The 20,342-nt window shown below is 40.5% G+C and overlaps 1 protein-coding gene across 4 annotated transcripts in view; it reads left to right on the forward strand.

Moving 5' to 3' along the window:
- The window catches only part of CDH7 (cadherin 7), a 121,102-nt gene that overhangs the window by 78,543 nt on the left and 22,217 nt on the right, over nucleotides 1-20,342 (forward strand). For all 4 annotated transcript variants that reach the window (XM_083450124.1, XM_083450125.1, XM_083450127.1 and 1 more), the window contains exons 4-7: nucleotides 2,701-2,820; nucleotides 9,846-10,013; nucleotides 12,094-12,281; nucleotides 18,016-18,269. In XM_083450124.1, the coding sequence (XP_083306250.1) occupies nucleotides 2,701-2,820; nucleotides 9,846-10,013; nucleotides 12,094-12,281; nucleotides 18,016-18,269 (730 nt within the window). The remainder of the gene's footprint in view (nucleotides 1-2,700; nucleotides 2,821-9,845; nucleotides 10,014-12,093; nucleotides 12,282-18,015; nucleotides 18,270-20,342) is intronic.

Raw genomic sequence — 20,342 nt, forward strand, 5'->3', positions numbered from 1 at the left:
TAAGTTTGGGACTCGTTACATATTATGCACACTCTGGAGAAAAGCATGTTTGCCAGTGCTCATTGGGAGAGCTTTTTTGTCACATTGTCATAAATCTTTGCACTTATTTCAAAATAATTTTCACACAAGTTTTGAACGCAGGTCATACCAGGGAATTGCTGCTATTGCTTGGAACTTCAGTAGTGCTTCCCTCTGATGTGCTCTGAATTCCTCAAGTGTCCTGTATAATCTTAGGACCACAGTGATGAGGATTTGTGCACCTCAAGGACCACCTCTTTCTGTAGATTCCTCTCCACACACTACAGTCAACGTCCGAAACCCTGCTCCAGATCCCTAGATGGCAGGAGCTTGACTGGCAACAATCAGGGCCAGATCTTTTCTCTTGTGGCATGCCTTACCAATTGAGGAGTGTTATCAGATTGCTTTATTTTTGCTGGTGCATGTCCCCGTTTCAATGGCTCTTTTGGGTCTTGTTATAGGGGCTTCGCTTTGATGTCCATATTTGTGATGTGCAGGGGGAAGTGCTTTAGATTGCAAAACACCTTGAGTGTCTTTGAAAATTAGGCAGGGTGAACATTTTAACAACAACAACACCGCAGTAGCAGATGTCAATAAATAAGGCGTCACCCTCTCCTTGAGAAACACATATTCCTCAGATCAAGGTCATTCAGCAAGTTCTTCCCTTCAGAGCTGAGCTTTCCTCATTCCCATTCCCCATTTTCTTTGAAAGAGGAAAGAGCACCATGCACTTCCTGTGCTGCTGGCAGTGATAAGAGCCTTGCTAGTGAAGTTAATACAATTAGACACATTTGCACAATAAAGCATAAACAGTCCTGGCTATTTACTAAATTATATTGTGAGCAGTTCATTAATTAGAGAATCAGACCAAGACATGACTTTCATAAACTTGTTAAATTGGCTTAGAGCTACACCCATTATGAAGTTTTAATATCCTATTTAGTATCCTATTTAAATAGGTGTACAATTCTTTGGATTTCAGAATCTTTAAGGGATTTAGAATGAAGGTAAGGGCTTCAGAATGAAGCCTGTGCCAATTTGTGTTGAGATGGGGAACCACGGTTTCTGTGGATTAGCAGTTCTTTCATCGTAGACTGATTTGGGATATTTGACCCATCCAGTACTTGACCTTAAAGGAGGCAATGATTACTTTATTTTCCTGAGGCTTATCTTTAAAAACAAACAAACAATTTTTATTGGTTTTTAAACAAATACAAATACAATAACCATTAAATATTTATCCAGTAGTACAGCTAATGGTGTTTGTTTTATCCATTGTCTCTAGACATACATTTAAACATTCAGCATTAAAACATATTACTTTAACGTAACCTTGCCACCTAGAATATTGAGCAGACCCCCTTCTTTAACTATGTTAATGACCAAAATCAGAGAAATATTTTATTGGTCACTGAGACCATTTTTACCCATCCTCATCCCCCCAAACCTGGAAACACTACTGCATTACATGACCAAAAACCAGGGAAAATTGCTACCGAAAAGTCTGCATGCATAAGTTAATGTGATTTGTCGAAATCTACACACATATGGGAATACTTTTATTGAACATTGTACATGTGCTGGCATATGCAATTACGTTTATAGTGTAATATATGAGGAAGCCCTTATTAAGCAAAAAAAACTAGATACAACAATTTCCAAATGTAAGAGCTTTTTTATGTTTTCCAATTTCATTACTCACCAAAGGGCAGTGAAAGTATATTTTTATTATAAACTTAACATTTTTTATTATTATTAACGATTTACTGCTTCAGATTAGGCATATGGGTTTTCAGAGAACAAAACCTCCTTTTTCTGCACGGTGTGAAAGGTCAATATTGTGTTTAGAATGACAGCTCTCTGGTTCCCTTCTAGAAAAATTCACAGCCATACCTTTATAATGAAGCTGGTAGCACAAGTCAATTTCTGAGTGAATAAATGTTTACATAGTGAATTACCTCTAGTCAAGGATTGCCTTGTTTGTAATCTCATCAGAGAGGCCAAAGGTTAAGTGTTCACAGCAAATTAACAACCACCTCACTCCAGTCATGGTCTGGGGCAAGTCACCTTGACACACAGGTGACTTGAGGAAAGCTTTTTCATGCCATTCTGTTCTCATCTCCCTGTGGAGTCATGGAGCACTGAGATCATTAAAAGTCGATCAAATCAGCACTTTTAGCAGAGGATGGAAAAAATTTAACGGCAAGAAAATAGGTTTAAAGGCTTATTAAAAGCTCAGCGCCTCTCTATTTTTAGAGGATCAACCGTTTCTGGGGGGTGGCAGAAGTCATTTAAATTGCAGGTACCATTTTACCTCAGAAGCCCCTTTACTTTTAATGATCCTCATGCAAGTCCTGCCAGTGATGACTGAATTCACTGGGTTGCCTTGGCAGGTGGCTGAGGCACATTTTCTATAGCAGCAAATGGAAGAAATAATCTAATTCTATCACTACCATTTCTTGCAGAGATGGGGAACTTATGGCCCTTGAGTTGTTGCTGAACTAAAACTGTCAGCATCCCTGAATCTTAGCCATACTGGGAGTTGAAGTCTGTTACCAAGGCTCCCCCCCCCCCAGCCAGAATGTCATTCTGAGAGAATGAGGGAGGTGTTCATGGTGAGTTCCAGCACCTCTTTTTCTGTAAAAATAGCACTAATTATTACTCCTCTGAACATTTTCACAGGAACCTCTGTGGTACAAGTAACAGCTACTGATGCCGATGACCCTACATATGGAAACAGTGCCAGAGTGGTCTACAGCATTCTTCAAGGACAGCCTTATTTTTCTGTGGAACCAAAGACAGGTAAATGCTCTTACACTTCCCATATCTACAGCTTTTATCATGGAAAACTGAAAAGAACCTCCAGAGTTCTCTGACAGAGGTGCACTCTATTTGACTATCTCTATAATCCCATGATGCAGGAAAGTAGGGCTGCCCATGTTCACCTTGTGAATGAATGAATAAATGAATGAAACTTTATTTGCGTCAGCCATCTGCCATAGCAACAAAAAACATTGTGAAATACACAGAACAAAATAAAAAAGTCAATTATATAAAACACAGTTTAGGGTCCTGAATTAGCAGTCAAATAGTGGACCTTATTCTGATTGCCCCAGCTAGAAACCTTGCAACTTTTGCAGTCATCTGCTCCTCTGGCTCCACGAGAGCCAGCATGGTGTAGTGGTTAAGAGCAGTGGACTCGTAATCTGGTGAACCGGGTTTGCTTCCCCGCTCCTCCACATGCAGCTGTTGGGTGACCTTGGGCCTGTCACACTTCCTTGAAGTCTCTCAGCCCCACTCACCTCACAGAGTGTTTGTTGTGGGGGAGGAAGGGAAAGGAGAATGTTAGCCGCTTTGAGACTCCTTAGGGTAGTGATAAAGTGGGATATCAAAATCCAAACTCTTCTTGATCTGCCAGGAGAAACAACACTGTGGCAGTGGCTGGGCGACCCAGAATGGTCAATAAAAGAGGCATGATAATTTCATTCCTCAGGTCTTTGTAAAGAGTGCATGTGAGGACGGCATGCACCACTGATTCAGTGCTGCCATCTCTGCAGGGACATGTGTGTTTTTCGCGTGTCATCTGTTGGAATCGTCCCTCAAGCACAGCCAAAGACTGTACCTTGTGTTCACCTTGTGTGCTCCCTCTGCCCCACTTTGTCCCCTCCGCAATCCTATTCATGGTCATGGTTGCAGTTCTTGGAGAGAGTTTGCATGTGTTTGGCAGACTGCCTTGCTGCAGATGTGTCCCCAATCCCATGGGAAAGGGCTTAGGGGCAAACAGGGCAAGCATGCAGGGCCCTGCTGTCCAACGTCATCAGTTCGAGTCATCTGAGCATGGACATCCGAATAAAGCTTAACTGAACTCCAGGTTGAAGGCAAAGGCTGTCATCTAGTAAAGCTGTTTGTGGATAAGTAGACCAATAAATGGCTGTGAAGGCTAAATGAGACCGAAATGGAAGAGTATTTTTTATTATTTGATGATTATGGCTATTTGGAAAATACATATCACCCAATTAAACATGGTCTCTGGGTGGTTCACAGTTATTATTACTTTAAAAAAACCCACAACCAGTCAGATACAATCAAAACTAAAAAAAAAAAAAAATCAATAGGAAGGAACTATATCAGCTAAGGATCAGTGTAAAATCAGCATGAAGCCATCATGAGGCAACATAAAATCAATAAGAAGGGGGGGGGGGGGGACCCAGCATCTTTGAATATCAGATGCAGGAGTCAAACAGCAGGGAATTTTCATCATGTCCCTACTTCCAAAGTTATCTTCTTGGCCATTGTTGGAAATGGAGTGCTAAACTCAATAGACATTAGGCTGATTTGGTAAAACAATTCTTATCCTCTAATGCAGGCTTTGCCTGTGGATACATTTGGAAACCTGAGAAACTGTGGCAAGCAACCTTGCAGCTACACACACCACATATTCTCTCTCTCTCTCTCTCTCTCTCCACACACACACACACAGACAGACACACAATCCAGTCCCCAGCTGTGACCTTCCCCACACTCAAAGTCAAAACAACTGTGCCACAGTTAAGTTTGAAAAAGATTTGTCTACAACTGGAGGCTTCTTTTAAGCCTGATTGCAGCAGCGGAGCTGGGAGGGACAGGGTGCTGTAGGCATTGGGGTTGGTAAGTCCTGTTGAGGTCAATGGGATTTACTCCCAGGTAAGTGTATATAGGATTTCAGCCTTAAAATGCAATCTACAGTCATATCTCGGGTTGAAGTAGCTTTGGGATAAGTATTTTTGGTTGCGTGCTGCGGCGACCCGGAAATAACAGAGTGCACAGACGGTCAAAATGATGTCACGTGCATGCGCAGAAGTGACGAATCGCAACCCGCGGACACAGGTTGCGTTCGCTTCTGGATGCGAATGGGGTTCCGGAACGGATCCCGTTCGCATCCAGAGGTACCACTGTACATGTCTTCTGAAAAGTAAGTCTCCTTGGGTCTACTAGGGCTCACTGCCAGGGGTGTGTAAGATTGTAGCCTTTATCTTGAGGAAGAAGCCATTGGTCATTTTAAAATTGGCTTGTCTCTATTGGCATGAGAGGCGTTGCAGAGTGGGATAGAATCAAAGTTCTCACTGTGATTGTGGCTCTCTTTCCCAATTGACATGCATGGACCATATATTTGGATACACAGAATTTATAGTCTAGATTTTATTAGATGTGTGTTACTGCAAAACAGTTTGGGGTTTTTAATGTTCTTACTTATATTCTTATTTCCACATCCCTGATATGTGTTTGGTTTTTGTAATAACAAGTATATATTTGAAACATGTAAATACTTGAAATTATTTGTATTCATCTCTACCTTTCCCCCCCATTGTGATCTCATCCATTTCCCAAGCTTTATTTATCTGCACTCCAGCAGGTTTCCTGAGACTTTTTTTTTTTTTAATCTTCCAAATATTCTAAGAGGATGGGTTTGGGGTTTTTATGTCTTATCTTTGTGAAGAGTTGTTTGTACTCAGAGTTAGAGTTTGCCTGAGTTCTACAGTTTGCATGGTACAGTTTTCAGAGGAAATTTCCTACATTCAGAATACCGTCCAGTATTATTATTATTATTATTATTATTATTATTACCTTTATTGTCAATGTGCAACCTGTGTACAATGAAATTAACAATGAAATTAAAATGTGGCAATGTTTATGATTATCTCTTAAGTAAAATATCTCCCTTAGTCATTGTGCCCTTTTTTGAGCACTCTGGAACCTCTTCCTTACAAATACTCACCTGTGCAAAATGAGTAAGTGTAGGGTTCCCTGATCATACAATCAATCATGTGGAAATAGCCCTCTGTGCCTACCGCTATATGTACAGGGGCTTGGTGCAAAGATAACAAATGTGCACCAATCAGTGGCGGAACCTGTCACTTCCATGTTGTTCCCTTCCGCTGACCCACATTGATTTTACACAATGAATGTATGCAAGGGGCTCGCAAACAATTGATGTGTGTTAAAAGGGTTATGGGCCACATTGTCATACTGGGTCATTGGTCGTATCAAAGAGCAGACAGCATCATAGGCAGGAGCAAGTGGGAATTATGAAATAGAGCATGCCAGAACATTGTAAGGTCAAGACAAAAGATCAGAAGCCAGGGCTGCCAAGCAGAAGCATAAATCATTTGGTCCAAGGGTCAAGTTTCTGGTGCTTTAAGACTCACTTTCTGCCCCAGAACAGCTTTTCTCCCTTCTCTCCTTACTTTCTACTCAAAGTTTGTTTGCTTATATTAAATAGATAAATATTTTTATTTAACAAAATTTATATACTGCTTGATTGTAACAAAACCTCTAAAATCTACTATTGTTCTTGTTAAATCTCAGCCATCTCTCTCTCTCTTTCTACTTTCCTTCAACATCTCCTCTGGCTACTTTTCCTCAGCATGCAAGGTGCATGCATTGGTCAAACCACAAGGCTGTGGCATGGCTGGGGGAGAGTGAGAAGACACAGGGCAGGCTGTGACTCTTGGGCCTACCTGACCATGACCCAAGGCCCACTAGTGACTCCCAGACCACTGTTTGAGAAACACACACAAACGTGTGTGGGGTGTGTGTGTGTGTGGTATTATTATTTTCCCCAAAGTAAGAGGTTATTCTGAACATGACATTGCACTTGTCATTCATAGAACAACATAAACCCCTTTCCACACACCAGATGGGCAGGCTGCAAGCAAGCAAGCATAATTAAGTCCTCATACATACAGGTGCTTTTGCCACTTTCATTGTGCTTAGAGCAAAGAGTTTCAGGGATTTTATCTGATAAAGTATGGGCAATGTGACAGGAGAGGGGCCTTGGGCCTACTCAGCCAAGCCTTGAAATTGACTTTATTTCTGTAATTTTCATCCTATTGTTTCTTGCCCTTCCTTCAGCAGTTAATGAGTCTGACTGTTCGCACTCCTTCAGATCTGTTTTGTCAACTTTGCCATAGCCTGTCATACAATTAATTACATTCTTCATGAAGGGAGACATCCCACAGGCTTGTGGGGTCAGCATATGATTTAAAGAAGGACAGATTGACAAAAATAACACAAGGGAACCATTTGTGAAGTTGTCTTTTAGCCTTCCCAGCCTGTTTAGTATGGATGAAATAAAGCTATTATTATGTTATTTTATTTTTAAAAATTGTCCTTTCAGCACAGGGAAGATTAATGGGCTGCTCTAAATTCAAAAGAAGAGGAAATAAATAAAACTGGAACTAAAGAGCTTGCAAACATTACAAGGAGATATAGAAGCCCCAATGCACCTCTCAGTTATCCATGTATTTTATGTTTCCCTTCTGCTGACATGTAGCAGTGGTAGAGTAAAAGCCCATCTCTCTGGAAATCAGAGACACCAGCTGGACCGTGTAACAAGCATGAAATAGTCATAAAGCCTTCCTGGTTTGAGGAGGAATATTTATTTATCTGATACTTAACTGCACAGCAGAATGATGACAAGCTAGCTTTTCTCTCTCCTCCCTTTACATTTCAAGCCATAATTACACATGGCACAGAGATGACCAAATGGATAAAACTAAAACTAGTTCAGATAATACAGTGTTTCAATTACTATATCAAAGCTTCCTAATTATAGTGAGTGCTTTAGAAGTGGTTATTGTTTTTTTAAGTTTGCTTTAAAGATATTAGCTAATTCAAGATAGCTTCATTGAAATGCATAGTGTGATACAAGATTATTCATAGCAGCAAGGATCTGTGGGGCTATTTACCATTTCGAGCCATTAGGAAACTCATTGTGGCAGGCTGGAAGTTTAGAAACTGCTCTGTTTAGACTGATGGGCCTCAGTGGCACTGGGGCTTGGGCTAGCTCTGTTCAGGCTCAGGATTCCTAAGAGAAAAGTCCAAATGCTGTTTCACTGGCAAGTCTTTCTCAGACTGAGCCTTAAATGGGAGCTGTGGTCCTATTTCAGTAGCTAGGCCTCTCTCCCTTCTTTTAGAAGTCCTTGACTACAGTGGATCAGAGGAGGCTGTTGTTCCACTAGGGCTTCTGAGCTGGAGCCCATGTAGGCAGACAAGAGCAGCAGAGACGTACTGACACAATGGCCTGACTCTGAGGTTGTTTTGTCTCCAAATTCTTACCCTCATCCCCTGAAAAGGGGAAATGCAACTCAAGGGTCATGACATTCACCAAGTGTTGAATGGCATATCTTTTCTTGTTCTCCTCTTTGTGTTAGAGAATATATAGAATGACAGGGTGGATATCCACAGTAAGCCTTTTCCTGGATCTCGAGTGCTCTCATTTTGCAAATGAATCTCCACAACCCTCAAGACATCTATGCACAGACCACATCAATCCTGCATCTGTCTAGATGACATATATGGAAGATGACAGGTCATTACAAGGCAAAGTATGAGAACCCAGTGACCACCTTGAAAAAGATGCAATTGCTTCTGCATGGCATCTGTGTCTTTCCATAAGCAAGTTGTGTTTATTAACATTATATGGTCTGTCTCTGGGCTACTGTTCCCCAGCCGGATGCCCTCCAGATATTTTGGGCTTTAATTCCCATCATTCCTGATCATAGACCATGCTGCCTGGGACAGATGGGAGTTGCAATGCAAAACCTCTGGAGGAGTTGGGTTTGAAAATGCTGCTCTAGGTGCTTGCCCAAGATTCCTGACAGAGGCTTCCAGCAGCATGGAGACAAAACAGTCTTTTGAAGCTTAGAACAAACAGCAAGTGGGTGGAAAGTAGCCAATCCCTCAAAATTAAAAAAAATAAAGTCCTTGCTAAATGCTCATAAGCAAGAGAGGTGCAGCAGACATTTTAACATGATCATGTTTAGTCTTAGAAATGAACCAGCGTGTTTAAACTTTATATCACTTATAGATTTCCCCCCTTATTATTGTTAGCTTGTAATATATTGAGAACATGTCTCTTGATTGCATATGCTTTGTAGTGCTTTTCCATTTCAGTGTTTGGGTTATGAATGGATGCAGCCATTCTTTATACAGTACATTGACTATATGTATGGCTGTAAGCTAAATTCATTAAAACAGGAGTGATGGGGTATATAAGGTAGTTCTGACTTGCACAACATGCAGCTCTATAGTAAATGCTGAAGCACAGGAGTTCCATGTTTTTTAAGGGTGCTCTATTTCAGCTACATGAGTCTAACCACAATGTATATTTTCACATTCTGTGTAGCACAGGTCTGGACTGAAAACTGGGTTGTGGACCAAGCTACAGTGGGTGTCTTCAGGGGCACAACTACTATATTCTTTTTTCTTTGTTATTATTGTTTAAAGAAAAAGGGAAAGAAAGATGATTAAGCATTGAGAAAGAGACAAAGGGAAGAAAGGGAGAGACAACCGGGGCAAAAATACACACACACTTCTATATCTAGAGCATGCCATGCAGCAGGTTGAAGTTAAAGGTGAGTCCTAGGTCTGGAAACATTGAAAACTACATTATTAGCATGCAAGGCACAGTTAGAGAAGGCTAAGTTCACATTATATCCCACTAGTGAATGTTCAAAGCTAGTCAACATTCCTAGTAATAAGGCCTGTCTTTTGGATTGTTCCTGTTGACATGTTGGATCAGTTCAAATCCCTTACATTAGTGCAAGGGTGACTAATCTGTGACCCTCCAAATGTTGCTGAACTTCAGCTCACACCATCATTGACCATGCTAGCTTGGGCTGATAGGAGTTGTAGTTTAGCAACATCTGGAGGGCCACAGGCTAGCCACCCCTGCTTCAGTGTACTCTGTTTATCTTTTGATTGGTGTATATTTTCCCTGCTATGATTCTGAGTTGGAAATGTAGCTCTGCCACTGTTTCATTTATATGCATTTTGCCATATTCCAGGTATTATCAAAACCGCGCTTCCCAATATGGACAGAGAAGCAAAAGACCAGTATCTACTTGTCATTCAAGCGAAGGATATGGTTGGTCAAAATGGAGGGCTCTCTGGGACCACCTCTGTCACCGTCACCCTTACAGATGTCAACGATAACCCTCCCCGCTTTCCTCGCAGTAAGTTTCTGTGGATGATGAATGAGGAAGACTATATTTCTTACAAAACTAAATCTACATTAGTTTCAAGTCCAGTAGTGAGCCTTTCAGGTTCCCAGCTGTTCAAGTGTGTTGGCTGCACTACATAGTATGCCTGACCATTGCACCCTACACATATTCTGAGGGGTTATGCAAATGTCCATTCTCCATTTTTCGGATCCCTTTGGGTTTTTTTTGTTCATCGACGTGTGTTGCCAGTACTTGAGGATGCTTAATTTCTTTCTGACTTTATGATTACAGTATTTCTGTGATTAATTATAAGGTGCATCAAAATACCCTGTGCATAGTTGTTCTTGTGTGCATCTCACATTGCCTGACTATCTCTGTCAATTCCCCCCCTCCCAAAGACACTGAGAGTTTCATAGAAAAATCAATCTGGGAAGAACTAGAAAACAATCTGCCCTCAATTTACTTGCTTTGACCAAGGTGGCTCATGACTGAACTAAGCAAGGAAAAGAAACGAGCTTATTTCCAGACTTGAGCTAGCCTGTTTATACACTGTCTGCTGCTCTTCTCCACCTTGCTGCGATATTTCTTGTAAAGTCATTGCAGGAGTGAATTAGACTAATGTGAGGAACATATGCATGCCCAATCTGGTCAGTTTTCAAGTGGGTATGAAAAGAAACAAGCCAATCAAAGCAAGACTGGGAATTAGATTCTTTCCCCCCTTGAATTGTTTGGGTAATAATAAAACACCAGAGATTCAGCTTCTCAAAGTGAGAATGTTAGTGGCTTCAGCCTGCATTTTGGTAAGCTGCAATCTGTATCAATTTCAGCTTGAGCCGCAGGTTTAGAGTTTTCACAGGAGAAGAAGGATGCCTTTGCAAGAATAGCATTTATCTCAATTACATGGCATGAAGAGCCAGGAAACTGTCTCCTTAAGACACAATTAAGACTTATCTCTTATTTTACAAATGGATTTATTCTTTTCTTTGGTGACATGAGATATACTCAAGAGAAAATGTCATTGGCTGTAGTCTGCCTTGGTAGGAAAGTTAGGTTAAGTGTTATTTTTCCTTCTTAGATGTTATTTTCATCAGTTTACTTATGCATCACTTGCTTATGTGGATTTATAGTTGTGAGAGCGGAATAATGTTGGAGGAATGGACTCAAATAGCAAAGCTTAAAGAATTTGTTCCTTGCAAACTCCAATAAAAACAGATATTATCTGCACATCCTGAACTAATGTGTAGACCAGAACATAGTTATCCTTTGGATTTCACACTTCTCTGCATTTTTACAATGCAATTTTTGGCTCAAAATGCATTTGCAAATTGATACTTCAAGAGAAAACACATTTAGAAATGAGCATTTTGAGAGAAAAAACCTTTAAAAATGTATATTTTGCAAGGAAATATGTTCCAATATATATAAATTTCCATGCAGGTGTTGTTGTTGTTGTTGTTTTTAAAAAAGGTGGTTAAAGAGGAGCAGGCATATGAATGCATGCATTTGAAAGAGACATGGACTGAAAATAGACAGATCCACCCCTAGATTCAAATAATACTGTAAGCAAAATTTAACTATTTTGGAGTGGATCTAACAAAGCCTGACCTATGAATATTTCCCTCCTCCAACATGACATTAAATACTACAAGCAAAGAAGGTGGCAAAAATATTTTTTTGAATAGAATGTGGATGGAAGGAAGGGTAGCAGCAGTCTACTTGTACAATGTGGCAGGCCCTTTTCGGACACCAGAAAGATGTGCCATCCTATAGAGGGCACAGAGGAGAGAATGCTGGTGTTATGATTTTAAATCACCCAGTCTTCAACAACATGGAACACTTTAGATGACCATGCTGGCTGGGACTGGTGGAAGCTGCATTTCAGTCATCATCACCATCAGCAGCAGCATCTTGAGGGCACCAGAGTGGCCAAGGCAGAAAGAACATTTTCCCTCATGGCATTTTAAAGAAATACCAAATGTATTATGTTTAGAACCCTTCAGCTATAAACTGAGGTCATTGATGGATTGATGGATTGATGGATTGATTGATTGATGAACAGATGAAAATCCAGGGACTGTTCTGAACTTTACAGGATCGTATCAATATAATGTCCCGGAATCGCTACCCGTGGCTTCAGTGGTCGCCAGATTAAAGGCTGCAGATGCTGATGTGGGACCGAATGCCGAAATGGAATATAAAATAGTGGATGGTGATGGCTTGGCCGTTTTCAAAATCTTAGTGGACAAAGAGACACAAGAAGGAATCATTACAATACAAAAGGTAACCTCACTTCATTATTTCTGTGCCGGTACACAAGTAACATCATCTCACTTTCAGTTTATGCAAGGAAGAGGCTTCAGCCAAAAGACAGATAAATAAATACCAGTGAGACCTGCAACCAAAGGTTGTATTATAGAGTACTGCTGCTTGGGGTACCAGCCATTTCATTCCCCTTCACCCCGTTTTCTGTCCCTCACCTCCTCTAACCATCAGCTAGCAGACCATGGCCACTCAGACATAGTTTCTATTGGTCTCTTTTTGGGGTTCCCAACCTGGGAGGGGGGGGCTCTAAATATTTTTGTTCTTCTGAAAACCTTGGGGTTCTCCCAATCTTGCTGACATCTCACATGTGGGGCGATGCCATTTTGGTTACATAAGCAACAACTCACAGTCTGAACATTGGAAATAGAGAGAAGGATGCCTTGGTCCTACAACACACATTAAGAATTCCCAGCTATGTAGGACTCCCCCCACCCCGCCGCCTTAGTCAGCTAAAAGGTAAATATCAGAAGTGATTTCATTGAATGTCAACATACATACATTAATTGAAAATGGATAGAGTAACCTTCAGTAGTTATGTCAGGGTTAACAAGAAATGTATCAACAGTGCCAAGAAAGAAATGTTGTAGTTCTGTGGTTGAATGGACAGAATGAAAGACGAATTCAGAAAGTTCAATCATCCTGTGGTTTTGATGTGTACATATGGAATCCTTGCAGTAGACAAAGTGTCATTGATGTTACTTTTTCCATGAACAATGAATGATTCTGTAAATGAGGGAGTTACTTTCCCCTTCCTTCTCAGTCTGTTCAATGGGGAAGATAGGAATAGATGGTCCCTTTAGGGAAATCTAGTTGATTCTTAATCTGAGTATGTGCCACAGAAAAAAGTTTTGTTTTCATAACTTTTGTTGTTTGAAGACAGTATTGCAGTCTTCTTCCTTCCTTCCTTCCTTTCTCTCTCTCTCTCTCTCTCTCTCTCTGTATGCGTGTGCACGTGCGTAAGTGCATTTCAATATTGTTGTAATTTTCTGATTTTATTCTCTTTGTTCTTATTGCATTGTTTGTTTTATAATCCCCAGTGAAATTGCCTGATGGAACAAGGTTCCTGGGACTCTTGTCCATTTGACAGATGCACAAGCCTGATTAGTGTTAGGATTAACCAAAAGGAGGGAAATGGTTCTCCAGCAACAGGGCCTTTACGGTAGATTACCGTAAATTATATCATTTGATAGTTGTCATCTAGTTTTGTTTAAAAGGAGAGTCTCAAACTGCTTCCTTTGAAGAATAACTGCATATCGAGTCCTTCCTTCCTTCCTTCCTTCCTTCCTTCCTTCCTTCCTTCTCTTGTTCTTCTTCAACAGAGAGGGCTTGCCTTGTAATTTCCTTCAGACAAGACAAAATGCTCACTTTCCCCCCCAAAGAAGTTGAATGGATGAGGCATAGGATCTAATCAGATAACGCTAATGCACAGATATTAATGAAGCTGTCAAGCTCCATTCACTGTGCTGAGAGAAGAACCAAAGTATACTTTGTCTTTTTAACCTTCAGCACTGTTCTAGTGATTTGTGAGATGTTTGTTTGCTATTCTAACAATCCCCATATTTCAGTTATGGTCAGGAAGGGGTAAAGTGAATGCCAGCTAAATGATGGTTGTTATAAAATAAACATTAGCGTCAAAGTGAAGCAAAACAAACAAAAAACATCTTTAGAAGCATCTTTAGAAATTAAAGCCTCTTTACTATTTCTGCATTGTAAGGGCTACTTTGCTTTCCACTATGTCACTGCAAAATTTCATCGTTTCATTCATGAGAAAATCAATAAAATGATTATTTTTTTTCATCTGATCCAGTATTTGAGAAAAAGAGTCCTGTCAGACAGATGGAGTCATTTATTTATTGCTACATAGAATCACAGAGTTTGAAGAGATCCTGAGGATCATCTAGTCTAACCTCCTGCAATGCAGGAATATGTCGTTGTCCCTTACAGGGATCGTACCTGCAACCATGGTTTTATCAGCACCATGCTCTAGCCAACTAAGATGTCTTTTAGCTCAGGGTGAGCAGGATCTAATTCTGTAGGATGGGCTGAATGTTGTATATGGCAGCCATTACTGATTAACAACTGTGGGAGAGAGGTCCCTAGGCACTTACCAGCAAGCATTTGCTTGATGGCAACAGAGGGACTGGGCAGCTGGCACATGGCTCTTGAACAATCAGAAACACCCAGTGTAGGCCTATAGCATGATCAATCCATGCTCAAATGTGGCACTGCCTGGCCATGCTCTTAAGCAGTATATAATTTATCCCCCCCCCCCCGCTCCATTATTATCTGTTACAACAATAAACAATTGCAATTTCTAAAACACTAGAGTACTGGTGTTCTTGTCACATTATCCACTTTCCTCTATGAGTTCACACTTCTGATGCAAGACATTAAAACATTAACAAATCCATGGAACGCATTTCTCCATTCTGACATTTTCTGGCATTATCCTATGGACACTCCACACTTGAAGCTCTCATTCTCATGCTAAATGATGGTGCCACATGCTGTCTAAACATAGTAAGAGTACCACTTACCCCAGTAAAAACAATTAGACATGTCTATTTCTGATTCAGGAGAGAACAGAGTTAGTTAGCAATTGTTGTATGTCTTTATATCAAGTGACCATTATGCTATAGTCATCAAACTCTTTCTGTCTGCTGTATTTTTATTAGGAAACTTACAAGAGGGCTGCTTTAAATAGATTTCTTTTTTTTCACATCAAGTACTTAATGTCTTGAAAAACTGGCAATAGTTTATACTCCATTCACTTTTTCCAACTGGCTGCTTTTGTTGTAATAATTTTCCATGAAGCAGTTTTACGAGACTGTATGCATGATGTATCTATACATTTCAGCAATTCTCACTCTTGTTTTTGCAGTTGGTAGAATCTTGCAAAAACAGCAGTGATTGAGACTTGTTGAAATGTAATTATTTACTTCTTTATTATATTCTTAACCCAAACATTCATCATATGATCCCAGGTCGGCTTACAGTTCTGTTACTTAGCAATTCCAATGGGAAAATTCATAATGCTCCATATTCACAGCATTGCTAAATAAAATAGCAAATGTGATAATAATATGTTGGTTGAAGTATGTGTGTATATCTGCAACTTCCTGGGCAGTGCAGTTGGTATGAATCCTAAACCCCGAACCAAAGCACTTCGGAAAGACCCACGGCTTGTTCTCCATAGCTACCCACACTGAATCAGACCCCTTCCAAAACTTGGGGTCTGAGTCAAAGGGACACAAAGACACAGACAGTTTGTGAAAACCTCCAACACCCAATATAACTTTGGTGGTTTGTTTATTTTTTAAATTCAATTTATATCCTGCCCTTGCTCTGAAAAGAGCCCAGGGCATCACATAACGATAACGTTATGTATGATTGTTGGGAGATGGGAGAAGTGCCGTTGTGAGTGATAGCTCTAGTTTCGAGCCACAGAATGACCTCAACTGGAGTTTCATTTTATTTTCATTCATGGTGCTTTTGGGAGAGATGTGGAAGGCTCTGATCAGCTGCTGTCAATTGAGAAGCAAACAAAAACAAAGCCTCTGCTTTCATTTATCATAACTCACTAATCTCTGGACCTATCCTTATGAAGTTTTGCAGTTTTTTCGGATAGGGTTCCCCTCACCGTTTATGCTGTTTTCATACATACTAAGGCACCAAATGTGGCTCCTCAAGTCCTGCTGCCACTTACCAAACAATTTGAATCCATTTTTTGTCCTTACCTGACCTCTTGTGTAATTTGTAGGCACTTATTTGATCTGCTACCTCCCACGTTGTGAAGTGTTGTGATAGCAACATTAACTGCAATTTGTCCTACCATTCTTCTTAATCAATCTAATTTACATGTTTGATTGTGACATTAGCAGCAGTTCAACTGCTTACCATTTGGCTGATTTATATGATTTGAAAACAGCTTCACACACTCAAAAATATTATTATGATTTATTATTGTTAGCTTGAGTTCCAGTATTTACTCTCATTAAATAATTATCTTGTTTTCTAATTACCCACATTTTGAAAGTTAATGTGTAAAAATATCAAATAAACCAATCAATTACTAAGCAAATTCTGGTTTCTTTTCTTCATTTCTTCTCCTGAACATATGCTGTTACCTTATAATAATAAAAAATAATATTTTTTATGTACATTAAATTTAAAAATTAGCAATACAAAGAGACAGTTTACTTACCAATGCAAACAACATTATGCAGTGTTCTTGCATTATGCAACCATGTCCTGGTAGATGCTCCGTGGAACTGCATTCTATTCATTTAGTTAACAAAATGTATACACTGCTTACTAGAACAAAAGTCCTCTAATGCTTTACAATGGACAGTTCAAAGTATTCATTAAAAACACAAATAAAAATAAACATTAAAAACTAGTTACACAAACATATTAAAATGGAAAAGGCAGTAATTTCAAAACACTGCTACTTACTAAAATCACATACTAAAATTATGTGCCTAGGTAGGATTGCAGTAAGGGGGGGGGGGAGTCTGTAGCAGTCACCAAAAACAATAACCTGCCATATATCAATAGACAAGGAGATCCAAAGTGTAAGTGCTGCCACACTTAAGGTTCAGTTTCTTGCGTGTGTGAAATCAACAAATTGTGGCACTTCTAAGTGGTTGAACTGGCATGTATGGGGGTGAGGCAATCCTTCACAATCTAATCCCCAGCTACTGAGTGCTTTACTTGCTAATAATAACATCTTGAATTAGGCCCAGTAACAAATTGGCAGGCAGTGTAGATTTCTAAGCAAGGCTGCTCTATGCTGACAGGGTCTTGTTCCTGTCAACAATCATGCTGCCGCATTCTGGGATGTGGGTGGCGCTGTGGTCTAAACCACTGAGCCTCTCGGGCTTGCCGATCAGAAAGTCGGCAGTTTGAATCCCCGCAACAGGGTCAGTTCCCATTGCTCTGTCCCAGCTCCTGAAAACCTAGCAGTTCTAAAGCATGGCAATGCAAGTAGATAAATAGGTACCGCTGTGGCGGGAAGGTAAACGGCGTTTCCGTGCACTCTGGTTTCCATCACAGTATCCCGTTGCACCAGAAGCAGTTAAGTCATGCTGGCCACATGACCTGGAAAGCTGTCTGTGAACAAATGCCGGCTCCCTCAGCCTCAAAGCCAGATGAGCACTGCAACCCCATAGTCGTCTTTGACTGGACTTAACTTTCCAGGGGTCCTTTACCTTTACCTCTTTTTTTTACCTAACTGTAGCTTTTGAACCAAACACAAGGGGAGCCCTACATAGAGTTCTTTGATGTAATCCTCTCTTGAAGTCACCGTATTCTGTCTAAAGTTTGGTAGACTAGGTATTCCTGCTTGGCTCCCCATTTAGCTAGACTACATTTAGCTCCCCAATTAGCTGGATTATTTAGTGTTCTTATTGGTGTGGTAGATGCTCTTTCACAGACCCTTATTCCATTTGGACCTCAGTGTGGGTTAACTTTTAAAATCTCTGTTGCTGGGGGGCGGGGCGGCAGGCGGATCTGTTATGTGAATTAGCTCAGACTGTGAGAAATACTGGCATTGTGGCACAAGTAACATTTTGTACTTAGGAATGGTAAGCCTACATATTATTCACTCATATTTGCAAGTCAAAGAGCTGGCTGATTATAATTTAGAAGTTGACTCTGCTGCTTAAACTTCTAAATCACTTTTTCTCTGTAGGAGCTGGATTATGAAGCCAAGGCCAGCTACACCTTGAGAATAGAAGCGGCAAATAAGCAAGTTGATCCTCGTTTTTTAAGCCTTGGGCCCTTCAGTGATATGACAACAGTGAAGATCATTGTGGAGGATGTAGATGAACCGCCTATATTTACCTCACGTTTGTACACTATGGTAGTGTCTGAAGCAGCTAAAGTAGGCACCATCATTGGAACTGTTGCAGCTCATGACCCAGATGCATCTAACAGTCCTGTGAGGTAATTTTGCATTTCATTTCCTACTTTTGCTGCTGCTTATATCTATATCAAAAAAAATTACTGTATTCCCAGATAGAAAAAACACCTTGGGTTGTATCAAACTAAGTTCTTCTCAGAGTTGTTGTTGGCTTCCATCTTTCTCAAGAGACAATGAAGTATGCCTCCCAGGGTGGAGCCAAACCACCGGAGAATCACAGTGCCTGCTGGGGCTGCATAGACCAGTAACTCACACTGTTTTTGCTTCATTAACAGCACTGAAATGACCTCTTCAGGGTGCAAGTCTTGGGCTGCCCAGATGACAATATTTTCTCCCTCTTGGTCTCACTGATGTGGTCCAAAGAAAAGCAGAGCAATACATTTTGCACCAGCTTGGCTGCAGTAGTCGCCAGAAAGAGGAGTACAAGATGCCATTCAGCTGCCTTGGGGACTCTACTCTGGATTTGCACAGGGTTTACTCTTTAGCCCCTCTTCTCCTAAAGATGCCGCGCAGTGCAGCTGATATGGAGTTTCCCTTGGCGTTTACTCCTGAAGCCTTTCTCATTAATGAATATAGTGGAAGTTTAGGATCAGAGTTTTCCTTCTCCTAGATGGGCCACCTTCTCAGGTTGATGAGTCGCATCTGCCCCTCACTTCCCTCTACAGCACATGCAGTAACCGCCTTCTTGAACATTGGGCCCAGTATTGGTCTCGTCTTCTCAATCCACCAAAGCCTGTCTTTGCATTTAGGGGAAGTCTCTAACTCACTGAAGGTTTAAGACCCATCAGCTACGCTCTTCTGGTGTAGCTGCTTGTCACATATTGACCCCTTCCCTGAGCCACAGGTGAGAGCTGAGTGCAACTCTCCAAAAGTAGACAGACTACTCCAGAAGGAGCACGTCATGTCCCCAGCAGAAGTACTACCCCTTCCCTCCCCAGAGTAAACCCACTGGAACTAATAGACCTAAGTTAGACATGCCCATTAATTTCAATGAGTATGTTTGTAAGTACAACTTAGTTAGATACTGCTGAGTATATTTTGTTGTCATTTGGATTGACTTGTCTTGGTATTTTCTGGGTTCAAGACAAAGCTTGGGAAAGGAACTTTTAAGTTCACTTTGATGTGGAATGGTCTGTGCACTCCCATTATGTATGCATAGGCCATGCATTGCTTGTGAAAGTCTTTACTCATGTGGAGTTTCACTTTGCTAAGGACCCTTGAGCAGCCAAATCAACATATCACCAATTTGTTACTATGTTGTAGCTGTAAACAGATTTAAATCCTTTGGGGCACAGCATAATACAAATATTTTAAAACATAAATATTCTTTCTACCCTGCAGTATGCACCCATATAATTACATTTCAGTGATTTTGTTGTATCCCTGTGTTTAAATCGCCTTAAAATATACTCCCCACTCCCAGCACTACACATGAAACCATAACTGGATTATGTAAGGAAAATATTTTGTAGAAGACAAGAAGCCATTATTATCCACATACCATAGCTTATGTTCCAATTAAATTAATTACGCCAAATGCTTTGCAGAACAAGTTATTTACAGAAAGGAAGCAATGTGTATGCTGGATGCATATTGGATGTGCATTTTGCAGAAATCTGTTCCCAAGCCTCTCTTTACTGGAGGTGCATTCATTTATAAAATTGTATTTTTGTAGCTATTTCCTTGCAATGTAAGTGCTGAAAATGTATTTCAGCCTACAAATATTTCTCTCTCTCTCTCTCTCTCTCTCTCACACACACACACACACACACTGCTGTTTTTCATATATATGTATATCTCACTCTAGGTTGGTCGAAAAGGGAGCTCTTCAAAATAACTTAATGTGATTCAAAAGTACTGTGAATTTTCATAGAATGTTTATCAAATACTTGTGTAAAAGAGCAAATACAATTGATAGGCCTGAGCTCTGTCTGTTTATAGGGCAGCAGTGCTAACCATGCAGTGTGTTATTGAAGCTAGACTGAAATCCTGTTTAGGTGCCGGGGCTCCCCTTGAAAAATATATGATGAAATAAGAAGAGATCACCTTTTAACACATGAAGTGTGTCCTTTTGTCATCTGGGACCGGGGGAAAGG

This window comes from Podarcis tiliguerta (genome assembly GCF_965153285.1).
Source record: "Podarcis tiliguerta genome assembly, chromosome: 7".
In the NCBI taxonomy this organism is placed as follows: domain Eukaryota; kingdom Metazoa; phylum Chordata; class Lepidosauria; order Squamata; family Lacertidae; genus Podarcis; species Podarcis tiliguerta.